Source organism: Marmota flaviventris, chromosome 2 (genome assembly GCF_047511675.1).
Source record: "Marmota flaviventris isolate mMarFla1 chromosome 2, mMarFla1.hap1, whole genome shotgun sequence".
Lineage (NCBI taxonomy): Eukaryota > Metazoa > Chordata > Mammalia > Rodentia > Sciuridae > Marmota > Marmota flaviventris.
In genome coordinates, this window is record NC_092499.1 from 150,378,033 (window position 1) to 150,400,765 (window position 22,733).

Sequence of the window (22,733 nt, forward strand, 5' to 3'; positions counted from 1 at the left end):
GTTGTGACATAGACACACACTAAAAAAAATGGTGCCTTAATGAAAGGAGTCATTCTAAAAAGGACAATAAGTATACCATCCTGCTGGGATACTTCTAAGGATAAAATAAAAACCAATTTTTTAGCCAGGCATAGTGGCACTTACATGTCTGTAATTCCAGTACCTTGGGAGGCTGAGGCAGGAGAATTACAAGTTTGAGGCCAGCCTCAGCAACTTAGCAAGGTCCTAAGCAACTTAGTGAGATTCTGTCTCAAAATTTTTTAAAAAAATTTTAATTTTAAAAATGCCTTAGTGGTAAAGTGCTCCTGGGTTTGATCTCTGGTACCAAAAAAAAAATTAAAAAAAAAAAAAAAGCAGTTTTGCACAGCTGCCCTCCAGCCCTCCTTATCCACTGATCAACCAACTGCTGAGGGAAAATTTTTTTTTAATTGTATCTGCACTGAACATGTATAAACTTTTTTGTGTCATTATTCCCTAAACAATAGAGTATGAGCATTATTTACATAGCATTTGCACTGTAGTATTATAAGTCATCTAGAGGATTAAACTCCGTGGGAAGATAGTATGAAAATATTTTGCCATTTTTTTATAAGGGACCTGAGTGTATGGAGACAGTGGATCTTGGAACCAATTCCCTGTGGATACAGGAGATGACTGTGTATTACACTGTCTTCAGTAATGACATTTTTGGTGGCAGTGTTATTGTTATTCTAACATATCGTGTGGTTGTGGGGTAAAGTTAATGAGTAATTATGTTGTTGTCATTGGAAACCATGATTTTCAGCATGAGCTAAAATGGGAATGGGATGTTAAGGTAAGTAGAAACCTTATAGTTCTGAATTGAAATTGCATGGACTTGGGAAATGTTTGGGTTTGGTGCCCACTGAAGAGACCTAGAAACAATAAGCAACCAAATACCCATGAACCCCGAGGACCAGATGGTGGTCTCTAAGTAATGAAGGGAAGCAGACCTCAGAGGAGAAGTGGCCAATTCCAGGTCTGGGGTGGGACATGAACCTGGGACATTTGACACATGAGAAACAAAATGTCCTCAGAGACTTCTGAGATAGTCAAAGGGATTCCGGAGCCAACCTGTCCTGCTGGTGCTGGGTTGGGCCCCGCTCCACACACCTGGGGATGCTTTCTTTATCTTCTCAGTCCTGTACACACAATGGGGTATTGGAGATAGCTCTGCTCAGGACACAGAAAGCTCATTCCCAGAGGGAAGAGAGAGGCCTCTTTGTTGACCTATGAAGGTTATTGAAAGCTCCCCACCAGCCTGAAGAAGGACAAGCTCACAGGAAGGGAGGAGGGCTTCCGGCCAGATGCACAGGGCAGGGAGCCTGGAGAGTCAGGGTGGAGCAGAACTTGTGATTTATCCCTGAATTACAGAAGGAAAGGAGGCAGGAGGAAAGAAAGGGCAAGCTGATAAACACAATCCACCTGTGACAAAATTCTGACTGGAAGGAATAGGGGTATAACATTTATTGTCTTTCATATTTCAATTTTTTTCTAAGTGAAAGCTGTTTGCAACGTGAGGAAAAAGAATGGAGAAAATGTGGACAAATATTACTCTGAAGGAAGTTTGGTTTGCTGTTTTGTTTGCCCATTCTTATCATCTGCAAATCACGTGTTATCAGTCAAAGATGGCGAGGTTCCCAAAACATGGCAGCAGGAAACATCTTACAGTGTGGATTCCTGATCACTAGCTTAACTTGCTCTCTGGAATTGGGGAGAAAAGCTGTGCGCTCTGGGACGCATAACTAACTGCCTCCCCGACTTCACCTCCTCTTCTGTACAGAGGACACAGGGGACATCTACCCGAGATGTCAGGGAGGCAGTGGTGCTGGGACTGCCAGGCCTTCACCCAAGGTCCAGCTCTCGTAAATGACTGCTCACTAGCTCTCAGAGGACTCATGACGGGGACACGGTTGGAGACTCCACACCAGGCTACTTGGAATTCACCCATCTTGTCTTTAGCTTTGGCCTTGTTACTCGGCTCAAGGGACCACCCTTGTGGGCACAGTCTAGCCATTGAAAGATAGCTAGATAGTGAGTGGTCTGGGTGGAAGTGACTTTTCTTCAGGCTGGGAACAACTTTCTTAACCCTCAAAAGTCATTAAAAAAAAAAAAAGTCAGGCTAGGATTGTGGCTCAGCAGTAGAGCACTCACCTAGCATGTGTGAGGTACCAGGTTCAATCCTCAGCACCACATATAAATAAATAAATAAAAGGTATTGTGTCCATCTCAACTAAGAAATACATATTTTTTTTTAAATCTTTCTTCCTTTGGGAATATTCTTTCCCTGCAATGTTCAAGCATCACTACTGAGCAGGCAGAACCTAGGCCCACCCAATGGCATAAAGTGGGGACCTTGACCTCTCAGATGTGCTCTAGTTTCCAGGGGCAAACAAGGCCCAAAGGTGATGTCCTCCTCCAAGGACACATTATATTATATAATATACCAGGCATGGGTGAGGGAGGTGGCCCCTTGGCCACGGGGAATTGACCACATGTTGCTGCTGATCGCAGGAACTACACGGTGGTAAACACTGAGAAAGGCCTTCTGGAAGTGCAGAGGATGACCTGTGCTGGGATGAAGATGAGCTGTCAGCTCAAGGTCCAGAGCTCTCTGTGGACTGCCACCGAGGTAACCGCCTACTGCCACCGAGGTAACCCCCCAGAGCAGGCTCTACCAGAGTGCAGCCTTCAGGGGAACTAGATACATAAAAATAAAGGATGCCCACATCAACATGACTTTCAGGGAACCCCAGGTCATCCACAGGCCATCCTCAGAGCAGTGCCATCAGCCCCGAGGCAGCAGCAAGTGAGCAAGGAGCTCAGCCCCACCTGCTGCTGGCAGCCAAGCTCAGGTGGAGAGTCAGGTGTAGACTCTCAGCAGGAGGAGAAACCCAGAAGGTTGGTGACATGTGCTGGTTCCACACGGCACATCCTCTAAGCTCTAAAACCTTTTGCCTTCACATCAGGGGAACCACTGAAAGGCCAAGGAGCTGACTTCTAAAAAACTCTGGGGAGAAATGCCCCAAAACAAATGCTCTGGAGTTATGGTAAGGGATAGGTTGCTGCCATCTTTCTATGCGATGTTTGAAAATATGTTTGAAATACAGACCAGAGATTTTCAAAATAGTCATGTCACTTAAGACTTGGTCATTTCAACTTTAAGAATTATCCTAAGAAAGTAAACAAGACACACCCACACACGGAGAAATCTATAAGAATACTCATGCCCATATAAGTCATAGTAGTGAAAACTTAGAGTTTCTCTGACAACAGATTTGCCAAATTACAGTACGCCCAAGTGACAGGCCATCAAGAGGTGCTCCAACATCATCCTTCATAGAGGAAGTGAGAACAAGGGCTCTGCCTTGGCGTATTGTCATTGTATTATGATGCCACTTTTGTCAGTACCACATACACACATAAACATCCGTGGAAGACCCACAGAGGTGCTGTGTCCTATAACCCCAAGAGTAATTTCCTCTAAATAATGGATTATGGGCAATTTTATTATCTTCTGGACTATTCTGTATTTTTCAAAGTTTCTACAAAGAGCAGAAATATATAAACAACCAACCAGAAACCCAAGTTAGTTTTTAAGGAACAAAGGAGATCCCTGAGGCCAAGCGCACCCTGGTAGGAAATGGCAGTCCCTTCTGCTCGGGGTCTCACAGTGGGCTCGTCTGTCTCTGCAGGACCAGAAAATCTACATCTACAGCCTCAAGGGCATGTGCCCTTTGAACACACCCCAGCGGGCCTTGGACACTCCAGCTATTGTCACCTGCTTCTTGGCCGTACCTATTATTAAAAAGGTGAGTGGGGGGGCGGCGTGCGAGCCTCTGACTTCCCCTCCCTGTTCAGGTCTGCCTCCCACCTGGTCTGGACTGGGGAGTAGTAGAGCCACACCCTCTTGGATCACCTAGCCCCGGGCACATGGGCTTAGTCCACCTTAGAGACACTGGTGGCTAGCCATCATTAGCATAGAAAGCCTACTGACCCCAAGCAAATGCCACAACCCCTGACAGTGATTTTGGAGCAAATGGTCCAAGCCCCCAGATGCACATAGGCCCTTGTGATGGCAGTGACATCAGGAGTCTCTTCTCCACCAGCACTGGCCAGTACCAGTGACCATGTCCCGGCAGGTCCAGCTTCTCACCTGTAGGGCAGCCAGTTCTCCTCCCCTCTGTCTGCCTCCTCTCAGCCTCTCACTGTCCACCCCAGACCTCAGTTCTTCTTTTGCCCAGGGTGGCCTGGCAGACTCATCTCCTCAACCTCCCAGGCCTGACCAAGTAGTGCTCTCCTCAACCCAGGCTCAGCCAGCTATGCCACACCTTGAGCTATCTAGAGACCCCCCACCCCACTGGCTTCCGTGACCCTCCCCATACTGCAGTACACTGTGCTGGGACCTCTCCATCCAGCCTCTGCCAGGAACAGTCTTCCACACACACCTCTTCTATACTCCCTCCTATTCAGTTCTCAAGATCGCAGGGGCCATGACCCACCAACAGAAGCTGCACTGTGTGGAGGGCAGCTGCCTGACTTTCCCAGGTTCTGTGGCCCTCTTGGGATCCAGGCACTGCTCAGGCAATTCTGACTCCGCCCCAGGGACCTGTTTGATTCACAGACACCCTTGCCAATGCATGCATTTCCTGGTGTCACTTATTAAAACGTGTTGAGTGTCATCATTCCATTCCAGTGTCCTCATCTGTAAAACGGGGATATTAAGAGATAGTGAAGTGGATCTCTGGGCTTAACGTTCCCAGAGCTCTAGGCGGGTGCACTTGTGTTATTACGACCCCCTGACAGTTGCAAAATATATGAGTTCTCTTCACCCTGCTCCAGTTTCATTTCTTTAAAAATGAAGAAGAAGAAACAGGTATGAAATGAACCTCAGGATCATTTATGACTGTGGCCCCATGCCTGGGGCTGGGCAGCTTGGCCTGTACCAGAGCACAGGAGAGCAGGACACAAAGCGTTATTGAAGGCCATCGCTGGCCAGAGCCCCAAGCCAGGGTGCCACCTCCCACACGACCAGGGGGAATAAAGCCGGCTCTGTGCAGAGCCTCCTGTGAGGGGTGCCCGCCCTCTCGGAGGCCGTCCTGCCCACGGCCATGCAGGGCAGACCCCTGCATTCTTGCACGTGCACGTTCTCACCCAGCCAGGACGTGGCATTCACCACGCGGGCCAGGCTGAACCAGGACTGCAGATAGAACTGCAAGCCTGTTTGCCTTGGCCGCTTTCTAAAATCCTTCCAAAAATCCCGAAGGTGGATTTTGATAAACTTTCTTCAAGCTTCTTTCCCTGGATGTTGAGTCCCAGGCCAGTCACTCGGTTACCTTGGACAGCCCAACCCCCTGACTTGCCCCGACTCCCAACAAAGCTGCTTTCTGCCCCTCACCCTCCCTGGCAGGAGGCCTGGATCCTGCTGCGTCCTGACTCTGCCTTTGTTCTGTGGAGCTCTGCCCACCCCTGCTGCCCTGGGGAAGCCTGGGGTGGGCCCAGCATTCAACACTATCCCTGCAACATTGGCCTCTGCCCAGAGACCTCCGCTGGGTGACTGCAGAAGAGATCATGCTCCACTGCAGGCCTGGGGGAACCCTAGAGACCCCATCAATGTCAGCAGTCCCGTGGGCATTTCAGAGGAGGAGTCAAGCTGGAAATCAGGCCAGGACATACTTTTAGGAGAGAGTTGAGTTGGGAGGGATTTCTTCCAGAATAAGTTCAGCAAACATGTATTATCCATTTGAAGAGAAAACTCTGTGGAGTACCAGGGCCACAGAGATGGATGAGACAGCTCTTCTCTGTGCCAGGCCAGTGCCCAGGGGACAGTGGTGGGCACAGGGACGTGGTCTCTGCTTTCATGGAGCATGCTGCCCAGCGTGGGTGAACCCCCAGGATGCCTACAGCTCTGTCATGTTATTAAGCAGTGTTCCTAGGAGGGAGGGCACCATGCTCTGCCTCTCAGGGAGGTCTTGGTGGCCTCAAAGGAGAGGCAGCTTCCTGCTGCTCATGCCGCAGGAAGCTAGCCCCAGCAGGGGTGGGTACGTGGTCCAGCTGACATCCATCCACACTTGGTCATGTAGGCCCTGCTCCTCTGCTGCACATCCTTTGCCACATAGGAAGGAGTTTGGGGGTGGCTCTGCTGGGCCAAGGCTGCACCTCCTCTGTACCCTAGCCTAAAGGCTTCTGCTAGCAACCCCAGCCTTTCTAAGAGCTTTGCTTCTCTGGGTGCATTAGTGGAAATCATGTGCCCACCTGGGGCAAATATAAAATGAGTCTGGTTTGCATTCTCTTTCCTGGAATGGGGGGACCAAAAGGCCTCATGCGTCCCTTTCTCCTCCCCACAGAATTCCTTCCTGGTGCTGGCTGGCCTGGCTGATGGGCTTGTAGCTGTGTTTCCCGTGGTGCGGGGCACCCCGAATGACAGCTGTTGCTACCTGTGCTCCCACACAGCCAACAGGTCCAAGTTTGGCATCCCTGACGAAGACACACGGCAGAACCCCTACCCAGTGAAGGCCATGGAGGTGGTCAACAGTGGGTCCGAGGTCTGGTACAGCAACGGGCCGGGCCTCCTTGTCATTGACTGCATAGCCCTGGACATCAGCAGGCGGCTGGAGCCCTATGTGGCCCCCTCAGTTGTCATGTCAGTTGTGTGCAGCTCAGATTGCAGGGGGGAGGAGGTTGTCTGGTGCCTGGACGACAAGGCCAACTCCTTGGTTATGTACCATTCGGCCACCTACCAGCTGTGTGCCCGATACTTCTGCGGGGACCCCAGCCCCCTTAGGGACATGTTTCCCGTGCGACCCTCAGGCCCGGAACCCCCGTGCAGCCACACAACCAGCCTGAAGGGGCCCAATGGAGACTTCATCGCAGACGTGAGCATAATGTACAGCGAGGAGCTGGGCACGCAGATCCTGACCCACCAGGACTCGCTGACCGACTACTGCTCCATGTCCTCCTACTCCTCTTCCCCACCTCACAGGGCCACCAGGTCCCTCTCCAGCCTGCCCAGCTCCCCAGCTAGCTGTTCCAGTGTGCCTTTCTCCACTGACTATGAGGAATCAGACAGGCTGCAGGAGCCCAGTGCTGCCTCCGACAGGTCTGAGCACGACCTGACCCCCATGGACGGGGAGACGTTCAGCCAGCACCTGCAGGCTGTGAAGGTCCTCGCTGTCAAAGACCTCATCTGGGTCCCCAGGTAAGTTTCCTGGTGGGGGCGGAGGGTCGCCATCCTGTGCTGCCACGGCTCTTGCTCTGGGGATGAGGCGAGCAGAACCCTGTGGCTTCCTTTAAAGATAATGTCCAGACCCACCAGGGCCTATTCTTCCAAGGATTTGCTCCCTCAGTTTTGGAATCTGGAGTGATCTCCTTAGCAAATCTTAGAATGGCCACAGAGAAAAAGCTCATCTGCCCACTAGAGAGTTATGGTGCCCCGAAAGGAGAGCCACAGTCAACTGTGATTGGGTTTCCTGCTGGGAACGTTCTTTATCTGCTTCACAGGCTGTACCTTCTCCGTAACTTAAAACCTTAGCAGAAACTGCACATTTGTTACTTGGCGGCCATGCCTTTCAGCACACAGCACCATCCCCCCAGAGAGCACGGCCAGCCATGCACAAACACTTGCCCCTCTTGGTTTTGGTTTCTTAGGCGTGGCGGAGATGTTATTGTCATTGGCCTGGAGAAGGATTCAGGTGCCCAGCGGGGACGTGTCATTGCTGTCTTAAAAGCCCGAGAGCTGACTCCTCATGGGTAAGGCTGAGGGAGGGGCTTCTGTGGGATCCAGGGGAGCAGTGTAGGGAACCTGAGACCCCACCCCAGGTCCTATAGGACAGCCTGATGTCCCTCCTGCCCTTCTGTTCCCACAAGTAAACACCATCCAACAACATGTGGTTGCAGCCACAGGTAAAACAGGAACAAGATGGGGTCCTCCAGGCAGCTCCCAGGAGCTCAGCAAATACCAGTATATAGAGCATTAGCCACTGGCCAGGGCCATCTGCTTCTGGAGTACCCAGTGCACTTGTAGATCAAGCACCTTGCTGGGTGGGTGCCTCTAGGACAAGAGTCCAATTGCAATTAAAATAGGGATCCCTCCAGGTGATTCAAAGTATCCTTCCTGCCAAGGAGGAGAGCCCTGCCAGAGGTGACCTTCCTACCCATTTAGCACCAGGCAGGGCCAGATGACACAGGCACACTCCACTCTTTGCCATCTCCAAGCCTGGGGGCATGACTCTAAACAGGCATGTCTGTGTCCACCAGGAGGCTGTCAGGGCGGGAAGGCCTGTCCAGAACATGGTCTCCACGGAAAGACTGGCGCAGGACTACAGTTTCTAGTGGTGTCTGCTTCCTCACTTTGACTCTGAGGCCCCACATGGTAAATCTCTCTTGTGAAAAGCGCCCTCCATTCAAACATATTTGTGTGGGCACATGTGGGTGTGTTTGTGCATACACACACACATGCACACACTGGAACACCTCCACGTCATATTAGTCTTGTTTCTATGCAGTGTGAGCAGAAATCCACGGGCAAGGGTTTTATTTCGTCTGGAACATAAGGGGCTAGAGAAATCCCTTTCAGTCTGTTTCCCCCAGAGCATAACTATGACCAAAGAGACATCCATGGCAATTCTACTCCTTTGACCACCAACATTGAGCTTTCTCGGCGAGTCCTGGAGCCAGTGACCCTTGGTCAGTGAGTGCTTATAGAAGTGATATTGGGGTTTGATCCCCAGCCCTGGCTGAGATTTGGACAGAAGCCTTGAGCTGAACTAGTTCCCAGCTTGCAGGTTGGACTTCTGGGATCAAGTGGGTCTGCAGAACCCAGCTCAGTGAACCTTGGAATTCCTGTCATTAGTGTCCCTTAAGTTTTACCTGGTATTCTTTTTCATATTCATCCCCCAAAGCTAGGTTTTTCTAAAAAGCCAGGTTATAGGGAAAAAGACCCTGGGCAGCAGCTCAGAGTCAGGACCTGGCAAGGCCACTAGGAAGTGGAAGGCTTCTGGACATCCTGATTTACAGAAGGCACTCAGTGCTCAGCAAGGCACATATACTGGACCCAGAAAGAGAAGACATAGATAGTTACATTCCTAGAGGTGGGCCACCAGCCCATAGAGAGACCACCAGCAGAGGAAGTCCATGGAGGAGCTGCCTACTGTGGCCCAAAGGGAAACTTATGCACACACAGATCATGCACAAAACCAAAAAAAATCGTATACAGTTATGACTGTGGGGCAGCAGGCTTTCTACCTAATGTATTACCCTGTGTCCTCCAAGCACATGGAAGTGCAGTGAGAGAAGAAGAATCCCACTGAGCTTTTGGCAAGGGAATTGACAAGCCCAGACTTCATAGTGGGCCGTTCACCAGCAGGAGTTCAGGTCAATGGTATTTTCTGAACACTTCAAGGTCGAAGAAGGCACGAAAGGTGCTTGCTCTGGTTGCATCAGTGGCCTTCCAGGGTCTTGGTCCCTTTCCAATAATTTCCATTAGCATGAACTGCTGCCCTCAGCCCCTCGGGACTCTTCATATAAAGCTCAGTCTCCGGGCTGCAACCACATGGGAGCATCCAAGCACATCCCAAAGCCAGACGGGGACACACACAACCCCCTTAGCCAGCTCTGTCCACTCCAAGGTGTGCAGGGTGATTGTACTGTCCCCCACTAAGTGGGGACCCCTATGGGTTTTCTCAGACCCCCTTTCTCTGCAGGGTGCTGGTGGACGCAGCTGTGGTGGCAAAGGACACGGTGGTGTGCGGCTTTGAAAACGAGAACACAGAGTGGTGCCTGGCTGTCTGGAGGGGCTGGGGCGCCAGGGAGTTTGACATTTTCTACCAGTCCTACGAGGAGCTGGGCCGGCTGGAGGCTTGCACACGCAAGAGAAGGTAATTCCCGTGGAAGGACCCAAGCGTGGAGCCAGCTGGCCCCAGGGGTGCCGCCTGAGCCCCCTGTCTGCAGCCCTCCCAGGATCCAGAGAACGGATGGAGTTCTGCCCTGAACCCTGTGCTGCTAAGTGCTGAGAAGTTACCTGCCTGGCTGTGGTTTGGGAGTTCTCAGGTTCTGCAGGGCAGTTACCTGAATACCCTGTCCCCCTATTGCTGGTTTTAGAGCCCAAGGGAAGACAGTGGGGTCTGGTCAGGAGGGGCCTCCTCCATGAGCTTCCAGGAGTGGGAGGGACCCCATTCTAGGCTGGGTCCCACAAAGGGGGGCCAGGCCTTCCTGGCATAATGGGCCCTCCCTGTCTCAGATGGAATTACACTAGAGCCTCCCTGTTAAGGAGCCGTTCGGGGCAGGATGGGAGGAGGGCTGTGACCCCTGGCCCTTCCCCCGTAGAGACCCCAGTCACTCGGCCCATTTCCCAAGCTCAAATCCCCAGAGCATGGGGCCCTGCTTGAGCGAGCTGAGATCGGGTATCTATCTGGGCAAAGTCTCTGTGTGAGAAACCCCCAGAAGGACCCTGGGCACGGAGAGTCGCCCAAGCTTAGGGAATGAATGAGCTCCCTTAAGTGCCACGGCCGGAAAACCCCGTGTGAGGGCACCCGATGGCCTTTACATTCTTCTCCCACCAACAAAAGGAAGGAGAAACCTAGTCAGCAGGATTTGCAAAGGGCCCTGTGTTTATGCTTAGTAAGATAAACTTGGACACAGCTGAGCACAAGCCCTGTTTGTTTGCACATGTTTATCACTTTAGCAAATTAAGTAATATCTCAGTGGTCAGGCCTCTGGTTGTGAAATCACATGGTATGGGGCTTCTACCAAATTATGTATTTGTTCAACATTTACTGCACACATGGACAGCAGACTATGAAAAGTGAAATCGTTAACCGGGGATGTATGGGCACGACAGGGAGCAGTTTTGTAAATCGTACGCACCCATATCCCCATCTTTGCCAAGACTTGCCATTTGAGACTGCCTGACCAGAGTGGAAGTCCAAATGTGAGACCACATTCCAGCTCAAGGTGATGAACCTTTTTCTAAAATTAAATTATAAAAGTCCAACTTATGATTTGTGGGGTGTGCAGACAGATGTGACTCCTTTTATCTGAAAATAAACAGACCTTCAAGAATGAAACCGCGGTCTCTTGTCTGTTGAGTGCTTGGGACAGCTACACACCTGGGTCCTTCCCAGCTCACTCACTGACCCGGGTGGGAACGGACAGCCCGTTTTCAGCCCTCTGCTACCAGCTTGCAGGCTGCCTCATACCGGTGTCCATGAGCAGAGACAAAGACCGTCAGTCACAGACCTAGGAAAACAAATCCCCCACTTCCCTTTACAAGCCTGGGCCAAGTCCTGGGGAACTGGAGGTCCATACCTCCTGCCCACTCCACAGTCTTGCTCCATCCTGGCCTCTCAGCATGGTCTTAGAGATCCCCATTCTCCCTCTCCTCTCTTCTCAGGGCCCCACAGCTGCCTAATTACCCCCCAAATGCAAACCAGATCTTGTATGTGCCCCACCCAATGCCTGTGCCTTGTGTTTACTGCAGCCAGACTACTTTGCCAGAACACCATCTCTCCTCTACCACCCAACCTACCTCTCCAAACTCTCCTCCTGACCTGGGTCCATGCTGGTGCGAGGAGAACCTACAGGGACCCTTCACACCATGGTTAGAAATTATGCAGAAAATGGTTCATGAACTTAACTACATAAAAAAAAAATAGAAACTTAAATAGAAAACTTACCACTAAGTCTGAAGGTGAGCAATCAAGTGGGAAAAAATAGCAACAGAAATGAGAGGTGAATAGCTCACTTATCATGTTTGAAGCATCTGTACCCCTCAATAGGAATGAGAAAACCCAATAGGAAAAAAAAGGTGAAGGGTGTGAGCAGGCAGCTGAATTAGTAAGAAATGCAAACAGGCCCATAAACATTAAAGCTGGACCTCACCCAACTGTAAGCAAAAAGTCATGATACGGTGCCATTTACCCACACATTGAAAAGATCAAAGGGCCAGCAATTATTTCTTGAGTATCTACTATCAGGCACTGTCATTATTACCCAGTGAAAATCACAAGAATATTGGGAAGCAAGAGAATCTGTATTGTGAGAATATTCTGTGAGACAAGAATATCTGCTTCCAAGAGCTCACTTCTCCTGGGAGAGGTGGCTATGAACACACAGATGAAATCAAAGGCATGCTAGCCAATACAATCAGGAAACTTGTAGCCTACGGCCACATTTAACTGAGGCTGGGAAAGACTGGCATGTGGAGGTGCCATCTGAGACGGAGGCATTGTGTGGAGATCTCGGCAGCAGCTGAAAGGGGTCACATGTGCAAAGGCCCTTCTGCGGGACTGAGCTGACGCCTTGGAGGGATCATGAAAGTTGGTGTGGCTGGATCACGGTGAAGAGAGGAGCCCAGGGCCCACCAGGGACAGAATGATAAGTATAGGTCTCCATTGCAACTACTGGCTGTTTTAAGCAGGACTATGAAATAATCTTTCAAAAGCACTTTGCTGAGTGGAGGAGGGACTAAAGAGGAGGAAGTCTATGTTTGGAGCCACCCATGAGAGGGTACTGTCACAGAATCTACCACAATTTGAAATGCAATACTCTTAGACCAAGCAGTTCCACTTAGGCATTTGATCCTGAAATATTTGTGAAAGTGCTCAAAAATATAGAACAGAGATGTTCATCGCAGCATCATTCCTGATGGCCCTAAACAGGAAACAACCAAAACTCTCAGGAGAGAAGTTATGAAGTTCCTGTACGTGCAACAGTGCGAGCAGCCGTTCCAGGAGGAGGCAGGGCTAACTGTGCTGGTCTGAAATGCTCTCTGAGGCATAATAAGTGTGATGGGTTTCTAAAAGCAGCTTGCAGTGCAGTGCTATTTACATAAAAAAAAAAAAGTCTGTAGAGGTACGTGCGCGTGTGCATGAGGAGTATCCCAAAGGATGCCCGAGAACCTAGTGGACATAGGTTGCCTCTGGGGAGGAGAATTAAGGGCTCCTTAGAGGACAAGACCCTTCATTTTTACTCTGTACCTTCCCCCTTGCACTCTGAGTTGAATGGGTGCCTTTTCATGGTGGTGATCCAGGCCGAAAGGGACTTCACCCCTGGACCCCAAGAAGGATGTGCCTAAGCCTTAGTCTCTAGAGATAATGAGGAATTCCCTCTGCCCCTCTCCTGGGTGGATGTCTCTCCGTAGGGAGGGTCTGAGGTTCCAACAATCCTGCTGTGTCTGTCTGATCTTCATGCTCATGGCTGAATTGTCACCATGCTGGCTGTCTTTGGGCTACAGGCACAGAGCCCCCAGTGCTGGACACAGGAGGGGTCAGGTGTGAGGAGTTGGGGATAGTCAGCCAAGGCCAAGTAGCTCTGCCCCTGGTACACCCTTTTCCTGCCAGAGGTGGTGTACAGCCCAGGTGCAGGGCCCAGGCCTCTGCTTACCGGCAGACAACACCCACGCCTCCTCCCACCCACTGCCCTGCACCTGGAAAAACAGTGGCCTTTTGGACAACCACTCATCAGCAGGGCTGCCACCACCTTCCCAGGATGCTGACTGCTCAAACTCATGGGATCTTTGCAATGACACGTGGGAAGGCTAGCAGACCCACCTCCCTGCTCAACGCCTTCAGGGCTAGAGTGAGGGCTATTATCCTGCCATTCCTCCTACCGAAAGCACCAGGGAAGCCCCTGAGGAGATGTGTGGACCCAGAAACTCCCCAAGGCTCAGGGGAAAACAGCAAGGTATGAAATATCCCCAGGCATCAGCAGGCTGCTGCCCTGGAAAGAGCCAGGGATTCTAGCAAGTCAGGCCCTGGGGCCTCCCACCTCTAAATGCCTGTTGATATCTTGTATTCCAGACAGAACTGAAGAGTTGGCAGGGGGATCGTTAGTTATGATGACACTTTGACAATCGCTGTGGCAGAAACTGCTAGCTGCACCCTTCTGCTCAGTAACAGACCCTGATTTTGCTGGTGCCTCTTCTCCCAGCTGACTTTGCAGGTGGGGTGGTCCTGAGGCTGAGCTCCATCCAGGGGCGATATGGATGTGTCCAGAATACGATTAGGATGAGCACCATCAAGGGGAACTGGGGTCAGCAAGAGACCTTTTGACCCTGTCCCTTTCCCCCCTCTTCCTTTCAGGCCACTCCCTGGGGTTGGTGTTGAGAGGCACCCTTCGTGCCAACCTTGGCTGCCCACCTGCAGGCTTCTCATGACATAATGGGGGGAAAAAACCCACTTTCTTGTTCAAGCCCATGTTTTTCAACTCTCAATAATGGCTTCCAAATGAAATTCCTAAATATTCAGATATATTTTCCATTAACCCAACCAGAGCCCTGTGAGTTAGCAATTGAGCTGGCCCTAACAAACCTCTGTGCAAGTTCAGGCAGAGAGATCAGAGCCAATGATGGAGTGGAACGCGGTGGGGCCAGACGTGCCCCAGAGCTTAATTGGGCAGTAAGTGCAGGGTGTGGTATGGGCTGCGATTCCTCCAGGACAACAAGCAGTCATTGCCTCCCCACACCACAGCTGCAGAGGGGGCAGGGGTCTAGCCTAGTTGCTCAATCCCCAAATATAGGGTACGATGGCTTTAATGTCCTGAGAGGTTAAGGCCTCCACCCTGGGCAAGCTGCCCCACCTCTGTGGCCCTGGCTTCTCCACGAAACAGCCACAGCTCTTCTTACTCCACTGAGAAGCCATGTGTGAGACAGCCCCAGCCCAGCCCCCAACCCAGGGCCAAGACCCACTCCCTTATCCCCCATCCTGACACCCCCTCCCCTGCCTGGGAAGGACCCCCTGGGCAGCACAAGCTCTTGTCTGAAAACTACTTAAGGGAAATACAAGTGTCCTGTTGTGAAAGGTTCCACTTTATAAACCAAATCTGTGTCTTCAGAAGTACCAGCATGACTAACACCTGTGCTTGAACCAAGTTAAGGTGTAACACCTGAAAGAATAAACGAAGCCAGACCCAGCAGGGAACACCTGTAATCCCAGTGGCTCAGAAGGCTGAGGCAGGAGGGTTACAAACTCAAGGCCAGCCTCAGCAATTTAGTGAAGCCCTAAGCAACTTAAGTGAAACCCTTTCTCAAAATAAAAAATAAAGGTTTGGGGCTGGGGCTCAGTGGCAGAGCACTTACCTAGCATGTATGAAGCACTGGGTTGGATCCTCAGCACTACATAAAAATAAACAAATAAAATAAATATGTGCTGTCCATCTAAAATAGAAAAATATTTTTTTAATAATAAATTTTTTTTTAAAAAAAAGAGCTGGGCATGTGGCTCTGTCATTAAGTGTGCCCTAGTACCAAAAAAAAAAAAAAAAAAAGAGTAAGTGAAAAAGTGGATAAGATGACTGGGGTATTTCGAAGTCTCACTTGGGAATACATGTTTTGAAAAATGAAATCAGAATAATGGTTGGAATACAAATAAAGTAAATGTCCACTTTACCATTGGTGGTCTCTGCCACCAAGGCTGTCATCACTGCTGTTCCAGATGGTCAAGGTGCATTCCTTGGTCCGTGGTGGTCAGTCAGCGGGTGGGGAGAGGCCATGTGACTAGTGCAGAAAATGAGTATTGAGGGGAGGGGCACCCATCTTCACTCATAGCCAGAGCCCTGCATTTCCTGTATGAGACCCCAGGTTGCTCCATCCCTCTGCCCTAGAACCACAGCATGAGTTGCAGTGTCTTCATGGCCCATGTCCTAGAAAGACACGCACCCAGACAACCTGCCATGGATATGTGTCAAGAGTAGTAAGTAAAGTTGTGGCTGGGGCCACGGGGTGCTGTTACCCTGCTGACGAACATTAGAAGGTGCTGTTACCTGAGCTCCCCCAGCCCATTCTAACTGGTATGTGCCCCCAACCTGCCACCAGCCCTCAACACCAGCACCATCCTGCACACACATGCCATGTCTCCTGCTCTGTCTTTCCCATGCTAGGAGTTTCTCAAGGAAAATGGCAACAAGGAGAGGTCTGGATGGGCAAAGAGTTCTCATCCTAGGAGAGCCGAGGGCAGGGCAGGGCCCAGACTCACATGCCCACTTCTCCCTTTACACAGGCTGCTGCCTCCTGCACAACTGAGCTGTCTCAGGAGGCACTTGGTAAATGCTGGTGTCCCCGTGTGTTCTGCTGGCTCTGCTGCCTGGATTAATGACTGTCATGAATATCCCCTTTGACACCTGTCCCCACATGCTCCTTGGCATCCCAACTTCCACGTCTCCATTAGCTCCATCAGCTCTGGGATATACCAGCCACCATGCTCCCAGAAGGCATGGTCCCTCCGAGTACTCCCAGCTTGCACCAGGGACCCCATCTCTGCAGCACCAACATTTCATCACTGTCTATGTCCCCTGCTGACGAACAAACTCTTTAACTAGCTCAGTGCACAGCAAGCCCCCCTGTGGCCATGACCTGGGCCCTTATTGTCACTCTCATCATTTGGGGAAGTTGGCAATTCTCTACTCCAACCCCAATGGCCTGCCACTTTGTAGCTCCTGGAGCCCATGTTAGTCAGCTTTCCATTAATATAGCAAAATATCTGAGACAATTCATTCATAAAAGAAAAGGCTTTTTTTAACTCACAGTTCTGAAAGTTCCAGTCCAAGTTTGGGTAGACCAATTGATCTGGGCCTCTGGGGAGGCGCCAGATGGTATTGGCAAGGAGTATACAGCAGAGCCAACTGCTCAGCACACATCCCAGCAGGCAAAGAGAAAGACTGGATGGGCCAGAGACCCAAAGATATCTTTAAAAGGCACGACGGTAAGACCCAAGGACCTCCCACTAGGCTCCACCTCCTAAAAGTCACCACCTCTCAATAGCACCATCCTGGGGACCAAGACTGGAACACATAGACCTTGAGGGACACTTACTCAAACTATAGCAGGGCCTCAGCTTCCTCATCTGTAAAATGGGAGGATTCAGTGGAGGATGACTTGGCACAGTGAGACACAGCAAGAGCTGTGAGTGTCCACTCTCCTACAACCCTGGAGCATCAATAATCTGTTTCCTTAGTTTCATGAGCTTCAGTACATATCCTCCCAGCCCTTGAGCACCATCTACCAGCTGGCTTAACTGTTTCATTGCTTTCTGATAAAATGGAGGTCTGAATAGGTGAGGGTCTGTGGTTATTCAGCTTGCGGCCAGAATAGAAACTTGTTTCTGATGACTCCAGGTAATACTTGAGGTTTTGAACTTTAAGTCTCTCTCCCCTGGGCTCAGACTCAGTTCCCTCTCTGGTGTCATTCCAGGCACTTGACAGTCTGTCTCAATAGAGTGTGAGGCAGGCTAAGGCTTGCACCTGGAGAGACACATCTGCACCCTGAATTCTGGGCACCGGCCAGTCCCCAAAGAAGATCCTAAACAGCTCTGCTCAGTGTTCCTGGCGTCCACACATAGGGACAGGGGCCAGCCTCTTCACTTCCTCCTCAGCCTGGCCTCCCGCAGGATGCGCTGTGAGATGACATCCACCCCCAGCTCAGAATGACTCCCCCATCCTCAAGGCCAGCCCATGTCAACCCTTCCTCTGAGCAATGTAGTCTCTACCCAGGTCTGCCGTGGGCAACCAGAGGAGGAACGAGGCATGAGAATGAGGTGGAAGGAACTAGAAAACACCTCCACCTCTGACACAGCTGCATCAAAGCACCAGAGCCTTCAATCAGTGCCACTGGAGAAGTGAAGGTGTATCAACTCATTATCTGTATTTTATTTATAAAAAATAAAATTTGATCTCAGGTACACTAGGTATCTGCAACACTCTATGCAAAGTTTCTGCTCCTCCACGGACCCACTGAGCAGACAATGAGCTGGAGCCAGCCTTCTCACAGGTGGGGAAATGCCCCCGACAGAGACGCAGGTCCCACACAAGGCCCAGGCCCCCTGGATTCCTGTACTTTAGGCTTCCTACATTGTTTACCCTTTCATTCACTGTTAGTTTCAGAGGTCATAATTGGGGAAACAGAGACCCAAATAGAGATCCACTGAAGACAGAGAGCATTGTGATGAGCCACCTCTGGGACAAGAGTCAGAAAACCAGAACCTGGCTCCTTCCTCCACCTCCTAGGTGAGAGGCCTGTGGCAGCCCCTCTCTCCTGTACCTCCAGCCCTTCCACAGGTCCTGACTCTCAGGTTGTGACGAAGATCCAAAGGCATGGACTCAGCAAACTCCCAAGCTCCATTGTGATGGAGGCCATGGGCAACTCAGAATGGAAGAGCCCAAGACCCTTGTGCAATGGGAAGTGTGGCCAGGAACAGGGGCTTCTGCTTAGTCCTTTAAACTCCAAAAACCCAATACCCAGGATTTTTCTCCAAATCTCCCTCTTAGGGTTGTACCCCAACCAAAGGAACCCATTCTTAAGGACTATTGCTCAAGGTAGGGTTTGGAGACACAGACGCAGGTTCCAATCCTGTTTCTTCCCATTGCCCACTCAGATCCAAGGTAACTTTTTCAGCCTCTGACATCTTTTTTTCCTCCCTGACAGGATAGGAAAATGATTCAAGATTTACGTGGTGGCACTAAGCAGTAGGGACACACAAGGGGGCTTCAGTTAAATGGAAGTTCTCTGTGCCCTGCAGTAGACTCACCCGTGAGTGTGCATGTCCAGGTGGTACCCAGGTTCTAGAAGGCTGGGCCTACCCAGACCTAGAACAAGTTGAAAGGACATGTGCAGAGCGGACACCATAGGGATCAAACCCCTCACGGCAAAGTCCCTTCAAGGACCAGGGCTTCAGGAAGATGCCTCAGCTCCCACCCTGGGTCCCATCACACTAGCCATGTGCAGGCAGGAGGCCCCTGAGCCTTTCCTGCCAGTACTTCTTAGGGACATACACAGACCTTAGCTGAAGACCCATGCCACCCACATCCATGCACACGCTGTCTCTCACAGCCTCCAGACCTTGGCATGCTCAGGGTAAGCATCACATCTGGCCTCATGCCCACTTCCACTTAAGCCACGGAGGAGACCCAACCCCAGAGGCTTGTCCAAGGACATTCTCCTCCTCAGCTCCTGTACCCAACTGCCCCCGTCTCACAGACCCCAAGCAACAACAAGGCCCGACGGAGGAACTCTAATTGCTGAAGGCAGGGCTGGCTGTGGACAAAACTTCCCTAAACCCTGCTCCCCTCCCCCACTCCTCAGGAAGGAAATGCATTGAGATTAGTTTCTAGAATCAGGAGGATTTGCATGTTCTGGGGAGATAGGAGGGTAAGCCCTGAACGTAGAGGCTTAGGGGTTGTGGTGCAGAGGCTTCCTTGTGACTCCAGAAATTTGGGGTTGTCTCCCTAAAACCAGACAGATGGCAGGGCCCCTGGGGAAAGCCCCGGTCTGGGCCCTGCCCCTCCCACAGCAAGGAAAGAATTCAACCAACCACAGTGGCCAGCAACCCAGGGCTTGGCCAAGTAAACCTACTGTTTGCCAAAATATAAGAGCTCCTCTCCCTCTCTGGAGCTTAGGGAAGGAGGAAATTCGCTGCCTGCCTCCCCAGCTCTCTCCTCCCAGCATCTACACCCTCATCCCTACGTGGCCAGCTCTCAGAAGCAGTTTCCTTGACTGCAGCCAGGGGGCGCCCTAAACCCAGCAGCAGGGCCCCTGTCCTCCCACCATCTCTGCCTGGCCCAGACAGGGGACAGGGCCAGTTGAGAAATGGATGCCCCTGTGCTCCTGGGCCCTCTGAGAAGAGTTTGTGGGCTTGATGAGTTTACTTTACCAAGTATTTCCAAGTAGGATCCCATCTAGGGAAGAAGGAACACTTGTGGCTGCTTGTGGATGTAAATACAGACACCCAAGGAGCCCTGGAGGGTTTGAGGGCCATCTGGGTGGAAGGGAAAAATTATCTTCTTGGAATTTTCTAATTGACATATTGCATTCCTTGTGTGATACAAATTTTGTTTTACTGTAACTCGGGTTTTCTGTATACGTCACAAGCTTGTGAAGTTTGGTGTGTGTACATGTACAAGTGTTTGCTTACAAGGGTGCATGTCACGGTTTGTGCATGCACCTGCTTTTAGTATCTCTGGCATGTGGCCCCATAGCCAGGTGCAAACCCAGATAGGGGACCTCTGTCCACAGGGGTCATTTTGAGGATCTGAGGGTCAGTGGCACATAGAGAAATAGTGGAGATAGAATCTGGAAATCCAGAGAAAACGTTCCTGTGAACATTTCTGGCCAAAAGTTCCTTCTGGAGTTCCTTCTAAAGAGCCCCAAGTTTTCACAGATGGACCTACTAATCCTTGCACTGTTCTCAGCAAAACTCCTCAGAACTTCTCAGCCACCGAAGGCTACAGAGGAGTATCTGCAGTTACCATAATGTCAGTCACACAGAAATTATTCTGCAAAGGGCAGCCTGCCCCTTCCCTAAACAGGGGAAAGAATGGCCAAAGCCCCCTAAAGTCAGGCACAGAAGAGAGGCTGTCCACCGGGAAGCTCTGGGTTACTGGAGGGCTTTCCGGGTCTCACACTGCTTGGCTCTGGGATGAGGCTCAGCCTGGCTCCCCTCATTCCAGAACCACAAGCTAAAAGCCAAGAAACACAAGACCCAAAATCACATGAACAACCGTGGATAGTGAAGGAGGCAGGCCAGGATATTCCACTAAACGGAATGCCCTGTGGGCTATAGCTGACCCTGAACCTGCTTCAGTGAAAAAGATAGAGGTACAAGGGCCATGCACACTGGTGGAGTTCCAGGACTGATTTGCCAGGATGTGATGGGTGTTTCTGGGCCTGATGGATAAATGGGGGCTCAAGAGTCATGGGTCACCATGGCAACCCTGCTCTGTGGCCCAGTCACTATTGGGCCTGTGAGGTGTCTGTTCAGCAGCTATTAGGAAAAGGATAAGGCAGGGGAGAGCCTGGCCAAGATAGTCAGTGCAGATTGTGGCTGGGGCCAAGTGGGAAGGGAAGCCAGAAGGCAGTGTATTACATGGCCACAAGAGGTATCCTGTACTCCCATTCAGAGGTGGAGTCTCCATCCCTCCCCCCGACTCTTGGGAGCTTGCAGTTTTCTTGTAACCAACAGAATGTGCTGGAAGTGAAGCAACATGACTTCCAAAGCCCAGTTAGAACAGGCAGTGAAGCTGAGTGCTCACCTCTGAAGTTCCGAGCCACCAGACAAGAAGTCTGACTATGATGAGGCCGCCATGCTGTGAGGAAGCTCAAGCCACAAGGAGGCCATGTGCAGGCATTCTAGCCTTCAGTCCAGCTGAGGTGCCAATCAACGGCCATCATCCCGGGGTTTGCTGCAAACTTGAGAAAAGACACCTTCAGATGTTTCTAGCAGTTTAATCTTCCTCAGCCATGGAGTTTCACAATTGAGGTCTCAGCTACTACAGGGTAGAAGCAAATCACCCTGATCACTGTCTCCAAATTCTAGACCCACAGAACTACAGTATAGAAAAGTGGTTGTCATGTACCAAGTTTGGGGGTGGTTTGTTATGAAACAGCAGTAACTGGAACAGGTGGCCAAGCAAGAAGTTCAGAAAACTGTACCAGCCTATTTTCTTGCTCTTTGCACTTCCACAAGGCTGCTGGGACCTGGGAGGTCAAGGGTTGGTTGGTGAGTTATTTCAGCATGTGAGCACAGGCTCAGGGACTGTGAGAGCTAACTCTTGGGGTGGGAGACAGCTTAACCATGAGCCCCCATAACCTTGGCTCAGGGAACAAGTCAGTGGCCCAGCCAGGCAGAGCTGACCTTTCTCTCTGGAACTAAGGAAGGCACTGGTGACTGAAGACTGGCCATGCACACTGGTGGAGTTCCAGGACTGATTTGCCAGGATGTGATGGGTGTTTCTGGGCCTGATGGATAAATGGGGGCTCAAGAGTCATGGGTCACCATGGCAACCAAAAGCTCAGAAGCATCAAATGCAAATTGTTGCTGCTGTGGGTGGCACACTTAGAGAGGAAATACACCTTGCCTTCACCACTCGTTTCTGGCCTTGGCTGCCGCTGAGACTCTACTCTATCACCTGCTCTGAACTTTAGGAGTAGACAGATGAATGGAAGTATCCAGGAAAGAAGAAAATGATGGCAAGCAGGTCCCTGGGGCTGTAGAGGTAGGTCTGCCAGGGGGCTGGGCAGCCTGGGCAAGACTCCCAGCTCTAGGGACCTAAATGGCCAGTAGCAACCAAGGCCACAAGTGGTCAGCAGCTGCCTTCATTGGCCACCAGATTATCTGTTTGCAGGCAAGAGGCCCTGGGAAACCATGATACAGATGCTCTTATTCTCCCCAGCCAAGATGCCAATCCCGGACTAAATGGTAGGAGAGAGGCCCTGAGGTGTGGGTTTGGCTTCCCAGAAATGTGAAGCCGGAAATGACCTTGACCCTCTACCATCCCGTTGTACACTTGGGAAACAAAGGCCTAGAGAAACCGCCAACTCAAAAAGTGTTGTCACCAGGGGCAACCTGGCCACGGCACTGGCCAGCCTGGGAAAAAGTTGTTGTTCACTGCGGGGGTGGGTGTTTGTTTTGTTTTGATTTTTTAAAAGCCTGAACCAAATCAGCTTTTTAAAATGCTGCTCCAGGACACAGTGCTACTTGCAGATGGCCTGAAGGAGCAGAGATCCAGGCAGAGTTGAGTCAACAGCATTCAAAGAGGAACCCTTGCAGATTTCAAAACATCCACTCACAGTCCTGCCTCACTGAACAGATGGCTCTGGGCAGTTCTGTGCCTGTGACCAAAGGGTCAGGCATGTATTTGCCCATTTTGTTCAATCAGCAGGTTTCATGTGGGAATGAACTTAAAAGATCCGGTTTTTTTTCCCATGATCTTATGTAGTTGCCAGATTTCCT

General features: G+C 50.9%; 1 protein-coding gene across 2 annotated transcripts in view; it reads left to right on the forward strand.

Annotated features, from left to right (window-relative positions):
• Nucleotides 1–11,081, forward strand: part of Lrrk1 (leucine rich repeat kinase 1) — a 155,052-nt gene extending 143,971 nt beyond the window's left edge. The window contains exons 30-34 of one of the 2 annotated variants that reach the window (XM_027955966.2): nt 2,533–2,650; nt 3,714–3,830; nt 6,366–7,216; nt 7,666–7,767; nt 9,720–11,081. In XM_027955966.2, coding sequence (XP_027811767.2) covers nt 2,533–2,650; nt 3,714–3,830; nt 6,366–7,216; nt 7,666–7,767; nt 9,720–9,897 — 1,366 coding nt within the window. In that variant the 3' untranslated portion in view covers nt 9,898–11,081. Of the gene's footprint in view, nt 1–2,532; nt 2,673–3,713; nt 3,831–6,365; nt 7,217–7,665; nt 7,768–9,719 lie in introns of those variants that run through there. The other variant, XM_071608669.1, reaches the window with a different exon arrangement.
• The last annotated feature ends 11,652 nt before the right edge of the window (nt 11,082–22,733 follow it).